General features: G+C 35.7%; 1 protein-coding gene across 1 annotated transcript in view; it reads left to right on the top strand.

The window, feature by feature from the left end:
* ROBO1 (roundabout guidance receptor 1) overlaps positions 1 to 20,074 on the top strand; it is a 1,126,461-nt gene that overhangs the window by 618,274 nt on the left and 488,113 nt on the right. The window contains exon 3 of the mRNA XM_064580171.1: positions 7,081 to 7,164. Within this exon, the coding sequence (XP_064436241.1) occupies positions 7,081 to 7,164 (84 nt within the window). The remainder of the gene's footprint in view (positions 1 to 7,080; positions 7,165 to 20,074) is intronic.

Raw genomic sequence — 20,074 nt, 5'->3', positions numbered from 1 at the left:
AAAATAAAATCTGAATTTATCTTAATTTTATTTAATCAGTAGTTCGATCCCCAAATTTACATATTTAAAAATATGTGGGAGGGGTGCCTGGGTGGCACAGTCAGTTAAGCATCTAACTCTTGCTTTTGGCTCAGGTCTTGATCTCAGGGGCATGAAATCGAGCCCCGTCTTGGCTCTGTGCTCAGCACAGAGTCTGCTTGAGACTCTTTCTTCTTCTCCCTCTGTTGTTCCCCACTCCCTCCTGCATGTGCACATTCTCTCTCTCTATCTCTCTAAAATAAATAAATATTTTAAAAAACAATAAAAAGAAATAAAAATATGAGGGAAAAATAATAAACCCCTATTTTAATAATATTTTATTGTGTATTTCTAGCTTAAACACATCTATGTTATTAACTTCATACTTTATTTTATATTGTCTGTAAAAGGAGACAGTGAAGAAGCCACAGTGATATGCTTAACAGAGCTCAGGAATAGAGTGGAGAAATTATTCAATCTTTTGGTTCAACGACTGGAAAAGAATCGCTAACCTGGTGTACTATTGCTTATATACTATTAAAATTCCATCCAGTTCCTAGAATTGGATTGATGTGTAAAAAGACGACATGGGCTGTAGTGAAAAGAGGAGGTGCTTTAGAGTCAGAAATCATTTGGAATCGAATTCCAAATCCACTATTTACTGGTTGCATGACAGAGGCAAAAGAATTTCTCTGAGCTTTAGTTTCAGCATCTCTAAAATGGGAATGTAGATGATGCAGTTAGTGATGATGACTATAATCATGATAGACCTGTAAGAATTGCATGAGAAAATATACATACCTAAAAAATAATGTAGTTTATATTTTTTAAACTGAAGTATTATGTAAACATTAGTTGTGATTATAATCAGTACAGTTTTTACTTCTCATTATTGACATATGATTCATTCAGTTATCTAATCACTTAAATTAGAAAATGAGAAAAAGCATTAACATATATTTTGAGATCATTGTATGAAATCTACTTTTTCATTTAATACAATCCTGGCATCTCAGGTCATGGGTTATAATTACCTACTCTCTCATGGAGACTATTTTTAGTTCGGTCAAATACCAAACCACTCTGTATTTCTTGTTTTTTTCCCTCAACAGTGTTGGATGATAAAGTCTTCAAATTTAGGAATAATCATTCACTCACAAAAAAAAAAATATTTGAATACATATATATGTCAATTTTAACATTTTGGTTTATTTTATCTAAAAACATTTTTTCACAGTCATTATTCACATGGATCATTATAATCATGGTCCTTTTATTTTTGAAAGAAACATAAAGAAGCAACCTTGATTTTCCTTATAATAGCAAAATTGGAAGTAGTTGTAATACATTGTTTTCTATCTGTTACCATATTGCTGCTTAAAAAAATAGGTTTCACTCAACATTTTGTAGCACAATTTTAGAATTGATACATATTAAATTTAATGTTCTATACAATATAGATTTCTGAAAAAGTCATTCAGTCCTCATTGTAAATGAATCTTTTATTTACTTGATTCTCTGAATTATTTTAAGTAGGTACTACCTAAAAACACATACTGATTTTTTTTCCCTCTCCATCTCTATGACATAATTCTTATTTCTTCCCTTATTTCCAATTCAGAAGAATGGGGCAAATAATATTGTAGCCTCCACAATTATGTTAACCACATATGATTAAAGCAGAAGTTTGAATTTAACTTTAGTTTGAGCTTGTAAAATTGTGACACCGATATAAAGCTTCACAAACATAGTTTTTGTATTTAATTCTGTAATTCATTGCCTGGGTTTCTAATTAAATGTTCTCAGTACTCCATTTAAAGTACCCATTGCCTGCATTCCTCTTGATTAGTAGGCAAGAATCAATGAGAATTGATCCAATTTGTAGAACACAATTCTCATATTGATAGTAGTTTATATTCATTTGCTTTTCCCTAATCTTTTATTAATGGTCATCTTCAAAATGTCAATTAATGCCAAAACCCTGCACAGTGATAATGCAAATCTATAAAGAAACCATCTTGACACATTACAGTAGGGCAGAAGGAAGAAGCTATTATTGTTGACATATATTTACATAGCTGAATATGACAGAAAGAAGGGATACAGATGAAAACTCCAGTGTTTTGACTGTGAATTTAAAACCCAACTTAAAAATTAAAAATAAACAAATGAAATTGAATTTACACAACAGAATCTCCCCTTAGGTCTCTACATTTCCACAGTGTAACCCTGGCTATCATAGCCTGATGAACAATTTAGAGAAATGTGGGTTGAATGGTAGTACAAATATGAGTATTGATGCTATTGTAATGATGTCACCAATGAAAGTGAAGCATCATCACGTGAATTTCTGCTGCACATCGTAGAGAAAGCTTTAGACCACTCAGTCTTCACCTACCATCCTCTAAACTTTTTGGGATGTTTTTCATAACAGAATGAGTAATTGTTAATATTATGCCATAGTTGCTTTAATCCTCTCAATACACTATTCCTAAACCATTTGAAAGTAAGTTAAAGATAATTCACCTATTAATTATTATACATGTGTATGCTAACGGATATATATTTTCTTTTTTGGTAGATTTTAAGTTGGGTCTTAAGTCTTGACTGAATTCAGAGCAAGCATTGTTAGCATGGATGCTTTATAGGTGATGCTGTATACTGTATCACACTACCGGCTTTCCACTCTTATTTCCCCACCATTACTGGATACTAAGCTTGATTACTGAGCTCAAGTGGGGACTGCCAGATCTACCCATTATAAAAGTATATTTCCCCCTTTGCAGTTAGCAAATAATCTCTGGGGTGATACTTTGACACTGTGAAGTATGTTGTCCCCTACCATTTTTCACCTGATAGATTTAGTACCCATTGATGATGGTTGTCTGAATGAATATTTTATCAGAGGTTGCAATACAATGATTTTTCTAATTCAGAGTTTCCATTATAATTTGATATAGGTGTTGGAGAAATCTTAATCAAAGTAGTATTATGCAGATTAAAAAATTTCAAACTTACATTTAATTTACCGTTAAATAAAGTTTTATCACCTTTAATAAATGTTATATTTAAGGAAAATATTTCCTAAAAGACATAATTTCCATTGTAAAGGAAGCTATTGATTTTTTTTTTTTTGGAAGCTATAGGTCTTTATTCCTTTTTGTTATCGGTGTCACTTTTACTAAATCTGTGAAAGACTGTTACAAGGTGGCCCACTCGTACATTTTATGTCTTATATAAATAATATGTATGTTATATGGTTATGCATAATTTTATAAGTATATAATATAAAATCTTATAGCTTTAAGTTTGGCATACAACTGACTCTAAAAAGATAAATAAAAATAAAAATAAATCGTGTAGCAAAATCTATAACAACAAGTCTACGGGCAAGAGTTCAGTTTTAACCCCAGATGCTAACATCTCACTGAATTCTAAAATATTAAAAATATAGTACAATGATGACTTCCTTAATAAGACAGGGAATATAGGAAAGGAGTAGTCTGAAAGAAAAGAGGATGAGTTCAGTGTTTAGTGAGAGAAGGTATGAGGTTTCTTGGAATCCTCATAAGTCAAATAAGCAGTGGACATAAGATTCAGTCATTGGTTGAACATCCAATTAAGAAATGTGGAAGTTGCATCGTCTTATTAAAAAAAAAAAAAAAAGAAGAGTTTTAGTCATGAGCCTCAATGAAGATATCTACACAGAGTATGTTGAACAATGAAAAGATAAAGTCTGGAGTCCTATGAAACACAAGTATTTAAGGAAGGTTGGGAGGGGAACAGGCTTTCATAGATAAGGTATCCGTTCCTTTGGGCCCCATATGTTAGAATTAGCATCTAGAAAACAGCTTTTTTTTTTAAATCTAACATAAAATAAAGGTCTTAATTGTCAAATTGGAATTGGTTGCCTTGAAAAGCACTAAAGTTCAAATGACCACTAAATTCAGAAGAATATGTATATCTGATGGAAGGTTGTGGTGAAAGTCCATCTGACATGTTTCCAACCCTGAATGTCTACAATTTTATGATTTAAGACTTCCTTTTATATTGGAAAAAAAAAATGCTTTCTTTGCCTTTACAGATATTGGGTATATAGGGAGTACATTAGCATTTGAGTTAATTTATAACAAATTTTTTGTATTTTCAAGTTGTTTCAGATTGAGAGCCTATTAGTTAAGTGAGATATGCATTCTTGGTTACCATCTGTTCATTAATTCATTTATTATCTTAAAGGGAAAAAAAAACTGTCTAAGACTGTAGAATGTTGCAGGTCCAGTATAAGGTGTTGTGTGTACTAATGTGATGCAGACAGATTACCTGACCCTTGGGAATTCGGTCTAATGGGGGCGTCGGGCACTTAGAACCCAGCACCCTTAGTGACAGGGCAATTCTAGATGTGATGGTATCTTTCATCAATTGCAGCCACACGTATGTCAATTTAAGTGTGGATGGCCCTAAATTCAATCTTGGGGTACAAGAATTGTACCTTCAGACATTGTAAGCATTAAATAACCTCCTGCCTCATTGTGTTCTATTCCATGGCTCGCATAATCAATACTATTTAACAAAAAGTTTAAATAAATATCTTTTGGATTAGTCCTAAAGCTCATGTGCAATGAGTCAAATGGTTATTTACTGTTATAATTATCTTTTGACATGAAGGGAGAAGAGAAAATGAGTGCAGTTAGCAAAATGGCATCTTTTGTTCCTTAGGTCTAGCATATTGTTAATTAAAGGCAGTCCTGAGTAGATAGAATGTGCTTCATAGATACGGTAAGATTCATTGATTAATGCAAAGTCTATTCTTTCCTGAGCTTAAGAAGGGGTCAGAAGGGTGATGGGTGGGGACAAGAAAGCAAATTTTAAAAACACTCAGGATAAGTTAGACATGGGTGAAAAATTCTACCTTAAACAGTTCTAAGTATCTAGTTTGAAATGATAGTGAACTTTCTTTCCTCATTGCTATTGCTTTTGTAATATCCTCATTGTCAGGGAATATTCAATAACAAAGCATGCAAAAGTTATGATAGTGTATAGTCAAACTGAGTTCACATTGTTTTTTTTGTTGTTGTTGTTTGTTTTGTTTTTTTCACATTGTTGATGTGGATAGATTTTTATTTTATTTTTAACACAGTGATTACAAATGTATGCATATACATTAAATAAAATATTCCATCGTAAATTAAAGGTAGTATTTCCTTCGAAAAGCTACAGTTGTAACTAAAGGTAATTACTCTGAAAAATTAAGGTGACCCTAAATGCTTCATATCTTTTAACACAATATTGTGGATAAGCAGGGGAGGTTTCCTTAAAAGGCTTTTAATACATTTGAACCAGGACCTTCTATTTATCCTCCTGCATCAACCTCTTTTATTTGGTTAGCTACTTGAGCAAGGTTACTTAGTTTGTGGCAGAACATTGTGCTAACACTGGGGAAAAATACACAAAAAATGCCTGTTTCCCATTCTCTCTTATTGATGTGACTTAAAACTGCCTTAAACAATTAATGCATACAAATAAGTTAACAGGCTTGGTGGGGGGTGGTGGTGGGGGTGTCGAAAGTGGACGCTTTTCCTGCTATACCACTTCCAGACTTGACTTTAAGGAAAAATATGACAACAGCCGTCACTGGAAAGGCAAGGATGAATAGAGCAATAATGAGCATTTCCTTTTAGTCTGCACAGATCCACACCTTTTTTTTTTTCCTCATGTGAGCCACATCAGCTTAATTATATGACACATGAGCTGGGAAGGAGAGGCAGGGAGATAGAGTGGATAAATACACTACATGCAAAAAGCCACGAAGTGACTCATACTAGATTTTGTATCCTCTTTTAAAAATTTCTAAATCATCCCTGAAGAGCTGTGTGTAAGACAAAATGTGTCAACCTAGCTAAAAAACTAGCAGGAGCACAGAATTAATGACCCCTGTGATGTTTCTAGAGGGGCATTACCTGCGTGTACTTGCTGCCTCAGTCATAAGTGACATACTTTTTTCCTCGAGCAAACAGCTGTGCTCCTTCACTGCTCAGACCGAGAAATTCTCTGTAGATGCTGTTTAAGGTGATAAAAAGCCTGCAGAACCCCTCCACATGAATGACCTATGACTCTATGGTATTCGATTTAGGAGGTACACACTTGGATTTTATTGTGTCTGTGTCTGCTTAGCAGCTACGAAGCTAGATACTCTGCTCATATTTATCGAACACACATAGATATGACATACACAGTGACTGAGCACTCAGGGAATTAGTAGTGGTGTCGTTGGGCAAAGCATAAAAAGCATTCCTTTTATTCAAGACAAACAAGAGTAAGGGAAGGAAAATACTTATCTGGATGGTTGTGATATAGAATCTCGAGCAATTGGGGAGGTTTTAAAATATCCAACCTGAAATATCCGAAGTTAAGTGTTGTTTTACTTATGCCTTCGTTTCAGTAAATTTAACTCCGTCCTTTAAGATGACAAATTGTCGCCTTCCGAAGGATGCGATGATGCACACTGCTTTCTTTACTGTTGCTTGGGAGAAGTATGACATTTTTATCATCCACCCTGTTATTTGACAAGACCCTATTTTTCCCCACACCCTCCCCCCCCCCATTTGAGGTACAGTCCCTTGAGCCTGTAATTGGCAGGAGATGAAGCGATGATGGGGAGTGATCACAGTCAATAGCTTTGATTAACAATAAGGTGGAAAATTAGCAATGCTAGCATTCAGCCACCCTGCCCTCTCGCTCCTCCATATGCTCCCTCAGTCCTGCTGGCGGCCTCACAGAGGGCAGTCAGAGCCCTCCGCCAGCTTTGAAGTGCAGCAAAGGTGCAGGCAGAGCCGAGAATTAGGGAAATTAAGGAGAAGGAGTAGAAACTGTAAGCCAGGATGCTGAGACGTCCATGCGGCTTAGTATGCTGCAGGAGGGGCAAGGAGGAAGTGTGCTGTGTGTTGTCCCTGTGTGTTTTTCTGTCACATGTGGATTTACTTGTGTCTGGACATGCTGTGATCGAAATGGCAACTACCCTTACTCCTGTGACCCCATCAGCAGCTCTGGTGTTGTTTCCGACAGACCCTGAAGACCTAGAGAGGGGGAACGACAACGGGACGCCAATCCCCACCTCTGATAATGATGACAATTCGCTGGGCTACACAGGTAGAGTGTTTTCTTTCCCAAATACTAACTGTCCGTGCCTCCTAAAATGCCTCCACCTCCATCATTCATCAACCACCTGTATAAAATTATCTCCTCATCCCTGCTTCCCACTAACAACCACTACAACTTCTGGTCCTCATTTTCCAGACTTCATTCTTCAGCTGGGAGGTCATCTCGCTCAAGTCAACTCTTTGGGGAAAAGAAATTTAACATAAACACTGCATGCTTTCTTGTTGTCTATTTTTAATATAAAAGAATGCTTCTCAGCCTGAAACTGTGACATTGCTAACTTGTTTAGACAGATAATGTAATATTATCTTAGATATTTAGTATTTGACTAAATATTAAAGAAATAAGACTATCTGCAAGTAATTGGGTTTCAAAATTATCTGTAGTTTTTGTTTGTTTTGGTTACACTTTTAGTCTTATAAACAACAGAAAGCAAACTCTTAACAAGAGTAATGCAATCATAATTACCAACTTATATCTCAGGATTGTGTTTGAATGGACTTATTGTTACCTTATCTATGAACCATGTTTTAAGTAGATGCATGCATACACTGGCATTAAAGTAAAAATTAACTAATTGGATGGGTTGGAAATAATTCATATTATGAATGTCTAAGAATGATTGCTTTGGAAATATATAAATGTTTCATGCAGAATTTGTAAGTGTAGTTCTAAATATAAACACATAAGTTACACATCTAACTGAGAATTTGACTGCAACTTTAGATAAAGGCAAAGAATAAAATACATCACTTATAGCCCATTGAATCAGATAATGATATAATAGAGGTCTTGTAATAGCAGCTATTTATTATGTTCTTTTCATTAGTTCTTATTAGCACAGTTCTCTGTAGACTGCTAGGTTGTGGGCTGTGGATCGGTGCGTGTGTGTGTGTGTGTGTTTGTGCGTGTAGGCGCGCACGCGCACATGTTGAGGCAATTGGAGTTAAAGATAATGGAGAAGTCTTCTGTATCATTACAATCTTACAGATGACTGTGTTAGGAAGAGACTAATCCAACAGACACGTTTCACATTGTATAAAGTAATAAACTGCTACTTTACTTTAGAAGCAGCCTCACTATTTTCATAGAAATAATTTTCTCCAATATTATCTCCCCTTTATGCAATTTCAGGTTTTAAGCAGTTGGAATAAGTATCAAAATGAATAACATCTTTATAAATAATTTAATATTTATTTTACTTATTTTAGTCTTATGGATGACTCATTCTCATTTTTCTATCTTTCACCTGAGAACTGAGATTAAAGGACAAATCAAAGCCCATTGGTGGTGAGATGGTGAGGGAGCCGGTATGATACTTTTCCAGAAACTTAGCTAGCACAAGAGTTGTAAATGTCATTTCTTAATACCATAAATACCAAGGAAGTTCATCTGTATGAAAGGAGGAGTTGGAGGTAGTGTTCTTTCTCATGGGTATCCTCATTTGCCAGTGCCTCCTAGTTGTATTCCCTTGTGCTCACCCGGTCTAAACAACTGCATTGTTTAGATACACTAATAGGGTTTGCTCTTTGTCTTTTATGGATTTCCTGAAAATTATATATCTCCAATGCATAAATCATGTTGGAGCATTGAATTAAGAGAACTTGAATAACAATACATTTAAGACTAAATGTAGCATTTAAAACATTTTTTATTTCTGTTTATTTTTCCTCATTAGGTTAATCAGTAATCAGATTTCTGCTATTAAACATATCAGATGAATTATTATGAGGTAATGAACTCATAAAATTATCTTTATATTCTACAAGGGAACTAATTAAAGCAGCACATTAATGTGATGTGACTGGAAAACAATCTTCTGAATAATTTTGTTCCTGAAACTATAACTGCTTGTGAACTCTAGTATCAAAGGAAGTCATTCTGGATATTTTGTTTCAGTAAACTCTTCATTAGTCAGGAACCTTTTTTCTACTATATGAATTAAAGATGCTATTTGTCTCTTTCACTTGCATATTGACCATTCCTTTGCTCATTAAAACCTCCACTGGAACTGATAAGAAAAATTAAATAGGAAAAAAATGGTTTTTGTCTGCTTGATAACAATTATAAAGATCTCAGCTCTGAGGTGCAAAGTATTACTTGAAACTACCACTAGATTTATTTTGTGTGCATATGAGCGAGTATGTGTGAATAAGTGTGTGTATGTGAGTGTGTGTGTGTGTGTGTGTGTGTGAATCCCCTTTACTCTGATCATATGAAATTAAGTTGATAAAATCTTTATATTAGAGGAAATTCAGTTCAGAAGGAAGTGAGATGGTCTATCTGCTCAGGAACATTTTTACATATTTAATGTAAATTATCTATGGTATATCTGGAGTTTAGTAACTCTGGATATAGCAGCAAGAACACTGTTAGAAATAAAATAGAAATATTAAGCAACATAGAGAATATACAAAGCGGTTGTCAAATAAATCATTGATATGAGTTAGTTGCAGGGTAAATGTATATATCAGGTATTATTTGAGGGGTCTATATATTTTGCACAATATCACAAAATGACTGTGAAAATTGTATGTACCAGATGTTTATTTTGTAGTATATGTTGTTTCACTTGATTGAGCTGACGAGTGAGACTTTTCTCTCTTCCCCTAACACTCATGTATATAAAGAAGAAAAGCCTCCCAGAGGAATCTGTACAATTCTCAAAAACATTTTGGAGGGAACATGAAACAGTCCCAAAAGGAAATCACCAGTTCACTAAAATTCATATTCACGCCCCCCCAATTCTCTTTTTTGACCACTACAAAGAGTATAATTTCATTGCAAGCTGATTTGTCACTACATCTGCTCTACTACTCAAACCATTTGGGACCATCACTATCAAATTGGCCCAACAAAGTAGAATCCATGGATCTCAGATCATACACAAAAATTAATATTTTTACTCATGATCTAGTCAATGAATGGTAATCTCTTATTAATAGTACTTGCTGATTAAACCATATGCCATACTTATCTAAATGGTGTAAGTATTCCTTTTTGATTCCTTTTCGCCTTACCATCATTAGTCACAATATTATAAAGCCAGATAAGATTTGAAGACATTTCAGTCTCTCTTTTACTGATCTACGAATGGAGAGCAATTTCTCGGGTGGCACGGTGATGTGTTATTAAAGTGGACTTGTGCATTATTTAGACAAGTAGACCATTTCCTGTTTAACCAAGCATTTCATAAATATTGGGGATTATTTAACAGTTCATAGTATATACCTTTGTTGTGAGAACAAGTAAGATGGGGTTTCAAAGTAGCACTTTGTGTGGTCAGACACACATCATTCCAAAGAGGTTGGATGTGTAATCAATGATTGTTTTAAAGGAGCACCTGAAAAGAGTACATTGTTTTTGACTTCTGGAAGTGCATATGGGATTTCACGAATACAAAAAAAATTAATATGTTTAAGAATATTTAAATGTCTGAAATATACATATAATCCATGTAGATCTTTAGTGAGTGACAAAAAATTTGAAGAGAAGTTTATTGATACATAAAAAGTCAGGGAATAAGTGAGAGCTACTGACATACTAGTAGTGTTCTTAATCTTTTAGAAAGCAGTAATTATTAATTAGAAAAGAAATTAACTTCATCTGTTTTTTTCTGAGTACCAAAAAAAGTCTGTAAATTTTATTCATAATGTCTAAAATATATCATTTGTCCCATTTTACATACTAAAAATAAAATAATGTCCCCTATCTCCATAGGTCTGTTCTAAGGATTAGACTTCTGTATTTACAGTAGTATAATGGAAGCAAAGCTCAATGCAAATTTAAAAATCCTAAAACTGAATAATTATCAGATTCATGTAGGTATCAATTTAAGTTAAAACTAGGCATGGAATATCAGAAATCCCAGAGTCATTTCAAATGGGCATAATAGAGTCTTCTACTTCTTAATACTACTTCCAAGTAAAGTTTGGTTATAATTCTGCTTAAAAGGAAACAAAATATATGCTCTCTTATTAAAAAAAAGTCTTGGACAAATTAGTGTGTTTGCCCACATGCACTCGAATAGCAACCCCCAAAACATATTTTGCCTCATGTTTTGAAATCTTGACAAATAACTATGAATTGATGGCGACATTGATTCTTCTGTCCCTCTACATTCTTAATTACATAGATTCACAATTAAGATCAAACAAAATTTCCATCATGGCATGTGCATTTTTACAAATGTATGTATTGATACTAATAACCAGCCCTTATTATCACTTCATGTATGCTGTGCAGTTTTCTGAACACTTTACATACAGTAACTCATTTAATCCTCATTACCACTCTCTTGGGAAGGGGCCATTATTAAAAGCAACAGTGCCTAATGTCTGCCTCAGTACTCTAGGATAGAAACAGTCCCAAATTAATTACACTTTCTCCAACATTACAGAGGTTATGAGAGGTTGTTGAGGTTGTGGCTATAAGCTACAATTGAGCACACAGTTAGAAATTAAATAGCTCAGCCATGCTCCTGTGTAACACCACTGTTCTGGTCACCAATATTTTAGGGCTCTGCTAATTCTTATCCTAGATCCATTATTATCACACTAACTGATGCACGTATTTTCTAAAAAAAATCAAATAGGACAAAAGCTTTAAACAAAATCAAGGGGGCCCTAATTCACCTTCCTATCCTTGAACCCTCATCCGTTAACGACTTTTCTTTCTCTTTCAGATGTGTCTTCTGATAGTTTTCTATTTTAAATAATATACATCCACAAATGATTCTTGATTTGTCAGTTTTAGACATTTTCTTTTACCCATTCTCTTGCTAGCACATTCTTTGTTAAATTAACAGTTTATATTGGCATGGCAAAGCAAATTTTCCCTAGGTGAATCTACTACAGAGCCAAGTAAAATACTATAATTGCAATTACATGTTATTCTTTCTTTGTATGAGATTGTTTATTTTCTGCAGTTAATTGCATTTTTAAACTTCCTAAATGCTTAATCCTATCTAACATTCCACTGGCCTGAGGTTTTTCCAGATATCTTCCTCATGGAATACTCCATGTTTTTATCCCAAAATGAATGGTTTCTCTCTAGACCTCGGACTTCTTTCATCACTTGTTTTTGGTAGATCTCCTATTTCCTAAATCTCATGTCTCCCTCTTTTCTGGTTTATCTCCTTGTTAACAGAGCCTTGTCTCCAGAAAGCACATCATAATAGAACTTTAAAAAACATCAAAAATAAAGAAGTTTTACTCTGATGTGCTTTGCGGTAGCTTGTCCATTTTTGTTTGTTGTTTATTTCTTCCTTATGCTGGGTACTTGAGGGGCCTTGCAAATAGGAGAATCATTTATCTCCATTATGGGAAATTTTCTTAAATTATTTTTTGAGAATGCCAATCTCTGCATTGTCTGCTGCCCTTTGGAATTGCTGTTAGGCAATGGACCTCTTAGGTTGATTCATTAAGTTTCTTTTCTTTCCTAAAATTTCTGATGATTTGTCATTTTCCTTCCAACTTTCTAGGAAACATTCTTTTCTTTAAGTTTTTATTTAAATTCCAGTTAGTTACCATATAGTATAATATTTAGTTTCAGATGTACAATATAGTGATTCAACACTTCCATACAACGCCTGGTGCTTATCACAGCAAGTGCACTCCTTAATCCCCATCACCCATTTAACCCATCCTCCCACCCACCTCCCCTCTGGTAACCATCAGTTTGTTCTCTATAGTTAAGAATCTGTTTCTTGGTTTGCCTCTTTCTCTCTCTTTTTCTGGGAAACATCCTTGATATTTATTGTCTACCAATACTTTTAGAAATATTTTGTATTTATTATATGTTAAATTTCTGAAAGCTCTTTCTCATTCTCCAATATTCAGAGCTTCGTAAATTGAGATTTCAAGCTAATTTTTCTGATTCTAGTCAACTGCTTTTTCTACTATATGGCTGCAGCTCCCAAAATATGGATAAAGTGTTAGAAATCTACATAAAAATCATGAGTTCACAGGTGAGCAAATGAAAACCCTTATAGCTGTCATGATTTAACCAAGATAGTACAGATATTTAAAAATAAAAACTTAATGTCTCCTAAATCCACTTTTTAGTGTTTTTTCTAACTTAAAATACTTCACAGAATTGCTAGGAAACAAGGAAGTACAGGAAATAAACTGCAGAATAAAATAAAACTAACACTATAGTGGTAACATACTTTTTTAATTTTTTATTTATTTTTTTAAGATTTTATTTATTTATTTGACACAGAGAGACACAGCGAGAGAGGAAACACAAGCAGGGGGAGTGGGGGAGGGAGAAGCAGGCTTCCCGCCGTGCAGGGAGCCAGATGCGGGGCTCCATCCCAGGACGCTGGGACCATGACTTGAGCGGAAGGCAGACACTTAACGACTGAGCCACCCAGGTGCCCCTACGTATACTTTTTTTTAAAGATTTTATTTATTTATTTGAGAGAGAGAGAGAAAGAGCGGGGGGGGAGGGGCAGGGGGAGAGGGAGGAGCAAACTCCCCGCTGAGCAGGGAGGCCCACATGGGGTTCCATCCCTAAGATCACTACCTGAGCCAAGTCAGACGCTTAACTGACTGAGCCACTCAGGTTCCCCTAAAGTACCTTATATTTGGCTCTAGAAAATAACATGTTAATTTACAAGTTCATATAAAATGCCTATCTTACTCTCTATGAAATATCTGGATAATCATTTATTCATTTAATTAAACAAAATGCACATACTGAGTGTCTGCTATGGGGAGAACCTTGTACTAGGTACATGAAGGTATATAAGATCTAAACTCTGTTAAAATTAACATCACACATGACTCCTATCTGGATCATCATATCTGGTGCCTCCACATTAACATGCTGTTTGCCAACTTGTGCATTAATTGTGAATTAATTTGTATATAATAAGAAATTTAAAAACACTTCTTGGGGAGCCTGGGTGGCTCAGTCAGTTAAGTTTCCGACTCTTGATTTCGGCTCAAGTCATGATCTCAGGGTGGTGGGATCAAGCCCTACATGGGGGCTCCATGCTCAGCGGGGAGTCTGCTTGTCCCTTTCCCTCTGCTCCTTCCCCTCCCCCTCAAATAAATAAAATCTTTAAAAAATAAAAAATAAAAATAAAAACATTTCTTAAAATAATAAATTAAGCCATTTCTACTTGCTATAGTTGCATACTGGGAATAATATGTAATAGCACATCAAGTTAACCACTGAGTTAGTCTTAAGTAGTTAAGGAAAAGAGATACATGTTTTTTTTTCCCCCAGAATTATAAAACCGTCAAATTTGTAATTTGTTTTGTGTGACCTCAATTATTAGGCAAGTTTGCCAATTCTCAAAAATGTGAAAAGAAGCAAATGAGACAGAAGATTGGGATCATGGGTTAAATTTATCTATAATACTCCAGAAGTCTTCCTGAATTGAGAGGAAAGGGAAAAAAATTGTTTCATTTTCACAGTTATTGACAATAGAGAGTGGATATGCCTACACCTGTCTTTCCAAAGCTTAAGGGACATGAGACATGGAAACTTCAAGTAGATTTGAGCATTAAGAAGTAAGCTGAACTCTAATGACAATAGGATTCTATGAAAGAAGAGTTTAAAGCAGTTTATCCCAATTATTTTAAAAAAAAATTAAGCAAATTAGGGGGTGCCTGGGTGGCTCAGTAGTTGAGTGTCCAACTTAGTTTCAGCTCAGGTTGTGATCTTAGGGTGGTGACATAGAGTCCCACATAGGGCTCTGCACTAAGTGTGGAGTCTGCTTGAGATTCTCTCCCTCCTCTGCACTCCCCCCCCAATTATGCTCTGTCTCTCTTTAAAATAAATAAATAAATCTTTTTGAAGAATTAAGCAAATTTTGGGGCGCCTGGGTGGCTCAGTTGGTTAAGCGACTGCCTTCGGCTCAGGTCGTGATCCTGGAGTCCCCGGATGGAGTCCCACATCGGGCTCCCTGCTCAGCAGGGAGTCTGCTTCTCCTTCTGACCCTCCCCACTCTCATGCTCTCTCTCTCTATCTCATTCTCTCTGTCAAATAAATAAATAAAATCTTTATAAAAAAAGAATTAAGCAAATTTTATGTTGTCCTCACATTAGTGACACTAGCTCTAATTCTAGAATTTTTCATGAACATTTTGGAAATTTAAATCATTCCAAAAAGATGTTGACTAAGGCATGGACTATTATACTTAGTATTTGATAATATTTTCAGTGTGGAAAACTTTGCAGTTAAATATGTTGATTTTCTATGGTGTGGGAAGAAAGAGTACAGTCTCTGAGTTTTTATGAAATGGAAAAGCCTTGATTTTTATAGTAAAATTGCATTTCATTTTACTTTAATTAGAAATTCAAGTGGAAAAAATACTTTTTACGAATAGTTTTGATTTGAATTTTTGAAAGACATATTTTTTAAATATATCCAAAGTGCAATTTTTAGACGTATAGAGATAAGTAAACATACTCAGAAAAATCAAGTAAACAGGCATTCTTTAAGTATGCTGATGTCCCGAAAACAGAACACCTGTAGATAGTAAGGAATTCAGATTAAAAGTTTTTAAAATAAATTTTAATTAAAAAAAAAATCCTTATGTCATAGCATCTACATAAAGCAAATACCTTATTATCTGGATAATTCAATAAGAATCTTTATTTAACCAGCAATTTATGCAAGACAATATTTTAGCTTAACTATTCTCCACAATGCTCATAGAGGCCTGGCTTTAGAAATGACTCCCTACTGGGACACCTGGGTGGCTCAGTTGGATAAGTGTCTGCCTTCAGCTCAGGTCATGATCCCAGGGTCCTGGGATCTAGTCCCTCGTCAGGCTTCTTGCTCAGTGGGGAGCCTGCTTCTCCCTCTGCCTGCCACTCCCCCTGCTTGTGCTCTCTCTCTCTCTTATAAATAATTTTTTTTAAAAAAGAAAGAAAAAAATGACTCCCTACTAACCTGGAAAGATATGCCAGAGGCCCAAAGCCTTCTCAGCAGTAAATGTCAATGGCGTGACACTAGACTTCCAGTCAGAAGCTGTCAGGACAGGGTCAAGGGTGGAGTCTCATTCCTGCACTACTTTACTTTCTGCTGTGGTCCTATGCCAATCATCCTGCTTTTTTGTTTTGGATTTTTCTGATTCATAAAAAGGAAATAATATTTGGCGACTAATTTTTTGGAAACTAAAAGATAATTGGCTAAGTCTTCCTAAACTCTGATTTTTAGAGATAATTTTAGGCAATGACCATTTTTAATCCTTACATTTATTCCTATAGGATTTTTTTTTTTCATAGTTCATGGACATTAGTCTAACTTTAGCTCATGGCCAAAAGTTAATACTTAGAGGGCTATGCAATCAGTACATAAGGGTTTGCTATAAAAATAAAACATTCTACTATTATTTTATATTGCTACAAAGAAAGTTCTGAATCAGCTACATGTTGGTATCACAGCTATAAGTGAGTACTATAGCAAGTAATAGTATAATAACAAGCAAAAATAAAATTCCCAAGGCAACTCAAAATAAGTGTCCCAAGGCAACACAACAAATATATATGTTTCACTAAAGGCATGACACACTGCTCTTCAACATAATTCAGATTCCCCAGGGCTAGTGATATGCCACCATGACGCAGGCTTCCATGATTACAGTACCAATAAGAATAATCATGAACTGGGACACCTGGGTGGCTCAGTCATTAAGCATCTGCCTTCAGCTCAGGTCATGATCGAGCTGAAGGGTCCTGGGATCGAGCCCTGCATCAGGCTCCCCGCTCAGCAGGAAGGCTGCTTCTCCCTCTCCCACTCCCCCTGCTTGTGTTCTCTCTCTCACTGTGTCTCTCTCTGTCAAATAAATAAATAAAATCTTTAAAAAAATAATAATCATCATCATGAACTGACTTTAACAGTTTCTGCACAGAAGTGACTTCTGCTCTTTTATTCATCCAGAGAAAGTCACATGGACACACCTAACCAACAGAATAGGAAAGTGCAATCCTACCATGGCACTTGGAGGGGGCAGAGCTAGAAATACTTGGAGAACAACACTAATCATTACCAGACTAGCAATGAAGAAACAAGGAATTTGTCATTGGTTCAGAACATTTGCCCCTTCCTTGAGGAAAGAAATGTAACTTCATAAGGCACCCAAATGGTTCCATAATTAAATATACGGAATATTCAGTTTGATCATTCCACTGTTGCAGAAGCCTATACTCAGTTCTTTCTTTCAATTCATTGCTGAAAAATAATTTCTTTGTTCAAAAGCCATGTTATGCATGATAAACTGATATAGAACAAGGCATACAGTAATTGCACACGTGGTGGGTCTGGCAAAAGCATGGTGGGAAGGAAAGAATTCATTCATAGATCTATTCCAGTGAAGATATATCACTTCTCCCTCCCCCACGAAGAAAGGAGTTCAATATAATTATCCTACCACCAAGTTGGCAGGATGGACGTCATATGCTATTATCATATAGATGGTTCAGCATCATTCTATGGGCAGATTGGGCTGTCAGCAGTATTGGTGGCCATTCAGTTTTGTTGAGAGTAATACTATGTTTTTGAACCCACACAAAACTTCCCTTCGTGCTACCTGAACACACTATTCATGAGCCAATTGTGCAAGCAGTGGGACAGTGGAGGAAGGAGCTGAATGACATCTGGGTCAACATTGCTACCTCTTTATTAAAAGACTCCTATGCAACACATGCTCATTTCTGAGTGTTCACCCAGCACACCAATATCAATTCTGAATTCATTTCAAAGGGTCCATCTCATAGTCTTTTGCTCAGATTTTCTTGTTTTGTATTCTTCAGACTTCTCCCTTCTGACACCCCAAGCATCCATTCAACCTTTTAGCTACTATTCCTGAATCAGTCTAGGTCCATATATCTCTCATCATCTCTCCTTCCAGGTAAAATGAATGACCAGTCATATCACTTGAAGTTCTTCCCACAGTAAGGCTTTACTTCCCCTGTTGTCCTTCATGGCACTCCTCTATGAGATACAATGCAGCAACAGTCCACTTCCAACCAAGGCCAACATGTCATGCAGAAACTGAATGAGTATCCAGCTTAGTTTTTTCCCCTGTCAACTGACAATGAGAAACACCCCATGTAGCCATGTGTATGGATCAAGTAAGAGGTGGCAGTTAGCAGGAACACATGCATCACAAATGGGAGCTACTTGCACGTATAACATTTTGTGCTTTCAGAAACTGATTGAGCCTCATCTTGCTCTGTCAATGTCGCTTCCCCTTGATGATGTTAGGCTGCTGTGCATACCTAACTTTCTGATTTAGAGGATCAAACAACACCCAGTTGATGATGGTTGCATGAATTGGGGAGGAATTTATGTTCCCTTAATCAGAAATGCAATCACTCCTAGACCCAAGTTGCCAAACAGAAACTGGATTTCAAAAGAAAATTAATTGTTTTCCGAAGAGGTCATTGCTTTTCTCTAAAGCCATAGACATTCTATGCTGTGATTCTACTATCAGAATACCAGAAGCACATCCCATCATGGCACAATTGGATTTACTCAGTCCAGATAGCCCAAATAGGAGAGCTGTTTTGGAGTGCCAGCTGGATTGGTACAACAGCCCTCTCTCACTCTGGGTCACACTCAAAAGGAGGAACATTATGGGTAGTTGGCAAATAGGAAGGGATAACTCACCCAAATAATATGGTATATGTTTCCCCGTTATCCAAAGATACCCAGCAAGAAGACACTTTGCTGAAAAATGTAGTTCAAGGAGCAGCCATTTATCTTTCACTTTGGTGAGAATATCCTGACATGACTTGACCCCACAAATTCACAGGGATAGTATGTAGAAAGGTAAATTTTTAAGGGATAAATCTCCCATCCTTTGAAATGCGTGTGCCTTACAAAGACATATAAAGTAACTGCTCCTTACTGCTCACCAAGATCTATGAGCAAGATTTCAACAATCTAGTGGACCAGGACATTGGTTTGGTGAGAGTGTTGTAATGAAGATTCCAGAGAAACAAAGAGAGAGAGTTAACGTAGCCCTTACGTAAGACAGTGAATATGTAGTAGCATACCTCCCAAAATGAAAGCAAGATTATTCTTGTATTGTTCATTTACTGGAGAAAGAGAAATGCATTTGCTATAATAGTAGCTGCATTTTTTTGTGTGTGATGGTCTCTGTTGATTTTCTCTAGTAAAGAGACTTTAACATTTAAATCTTCATCTGTTAAATATACAGTAATCATTGTCATTCTCAGAAACCTCTCTTTTGTACAGGACAAAGGAAACTTTAATTGGGATAAGTAAGTACAAATACAAACACCCACTGTATATTTTAAGTCCTTGAAACTGACACAAACTGGCTTATGTTTTCATAGAGGATATGGCATTTCATTTGATTTTTCAATTTTATATAGAGTGGCAATTCTAAGGGCTTCCTACTATTAAAAAAAAAGTGCTCATTCAATGGATCAGGGAGACAATGTATTATTCTGCTAATTGTTGATTCAGCTATGTATTCAATAACTGGGAAGATTGCCACAGATGAATTTTCAGGCACACCGGCAGATGTACTTTGGATAAAATTAAGTCGTATGACTAATGAAATACAATAGTGTTCTGGGTCTGTAGATAATTTTTTTTAAGATTTATTTATTCATCTGAGAGAGAGAGTGTGTGTGCATGAGCAGTGGGGAGGGACAGAGGGAGAGGGAGAGGGACAATCAGACTCCACGCTGAGAATGGAGCCTGACAAGGTGCTTGATTCCATGACCCTAGGATCATGACGTGACTGATCATGTGAGGTGAAATCAAGAGTCCGAAGCTTGACCAACTGAGCCACCCAGGCGCCCCTTGATCTGTAGGTATTAATATATCAAATAGTCTGCATTTCACCTTCTTTAAATCAGACATCTTGATAAATAGACTTCTTTTAGGCAAGTCCAGAAAGAAACTT

This window comes from Mirounga angustirostris, unplaced genomic scaffold, assembly GCF_029215605.1.
Source record: "Mirounga angustirostris isolate CCGP_5_RB_7025 unplaced genomic scaffold, mMirAng1.0.hap1 SCAF_1, whole genome shotgun sequence".
NCBI classification, from domain to species: domain Eukaryota; kingdom Metazoa; phylum Chordata; class Mammalia; order Carnivora; family Phocidae; genus Mirounga; species Mirounga angustirostris.
Note: the sequence above shows the minus strand (reverse complement) of the source record. Positions and strands in the feature narration are given on the sequence as shown.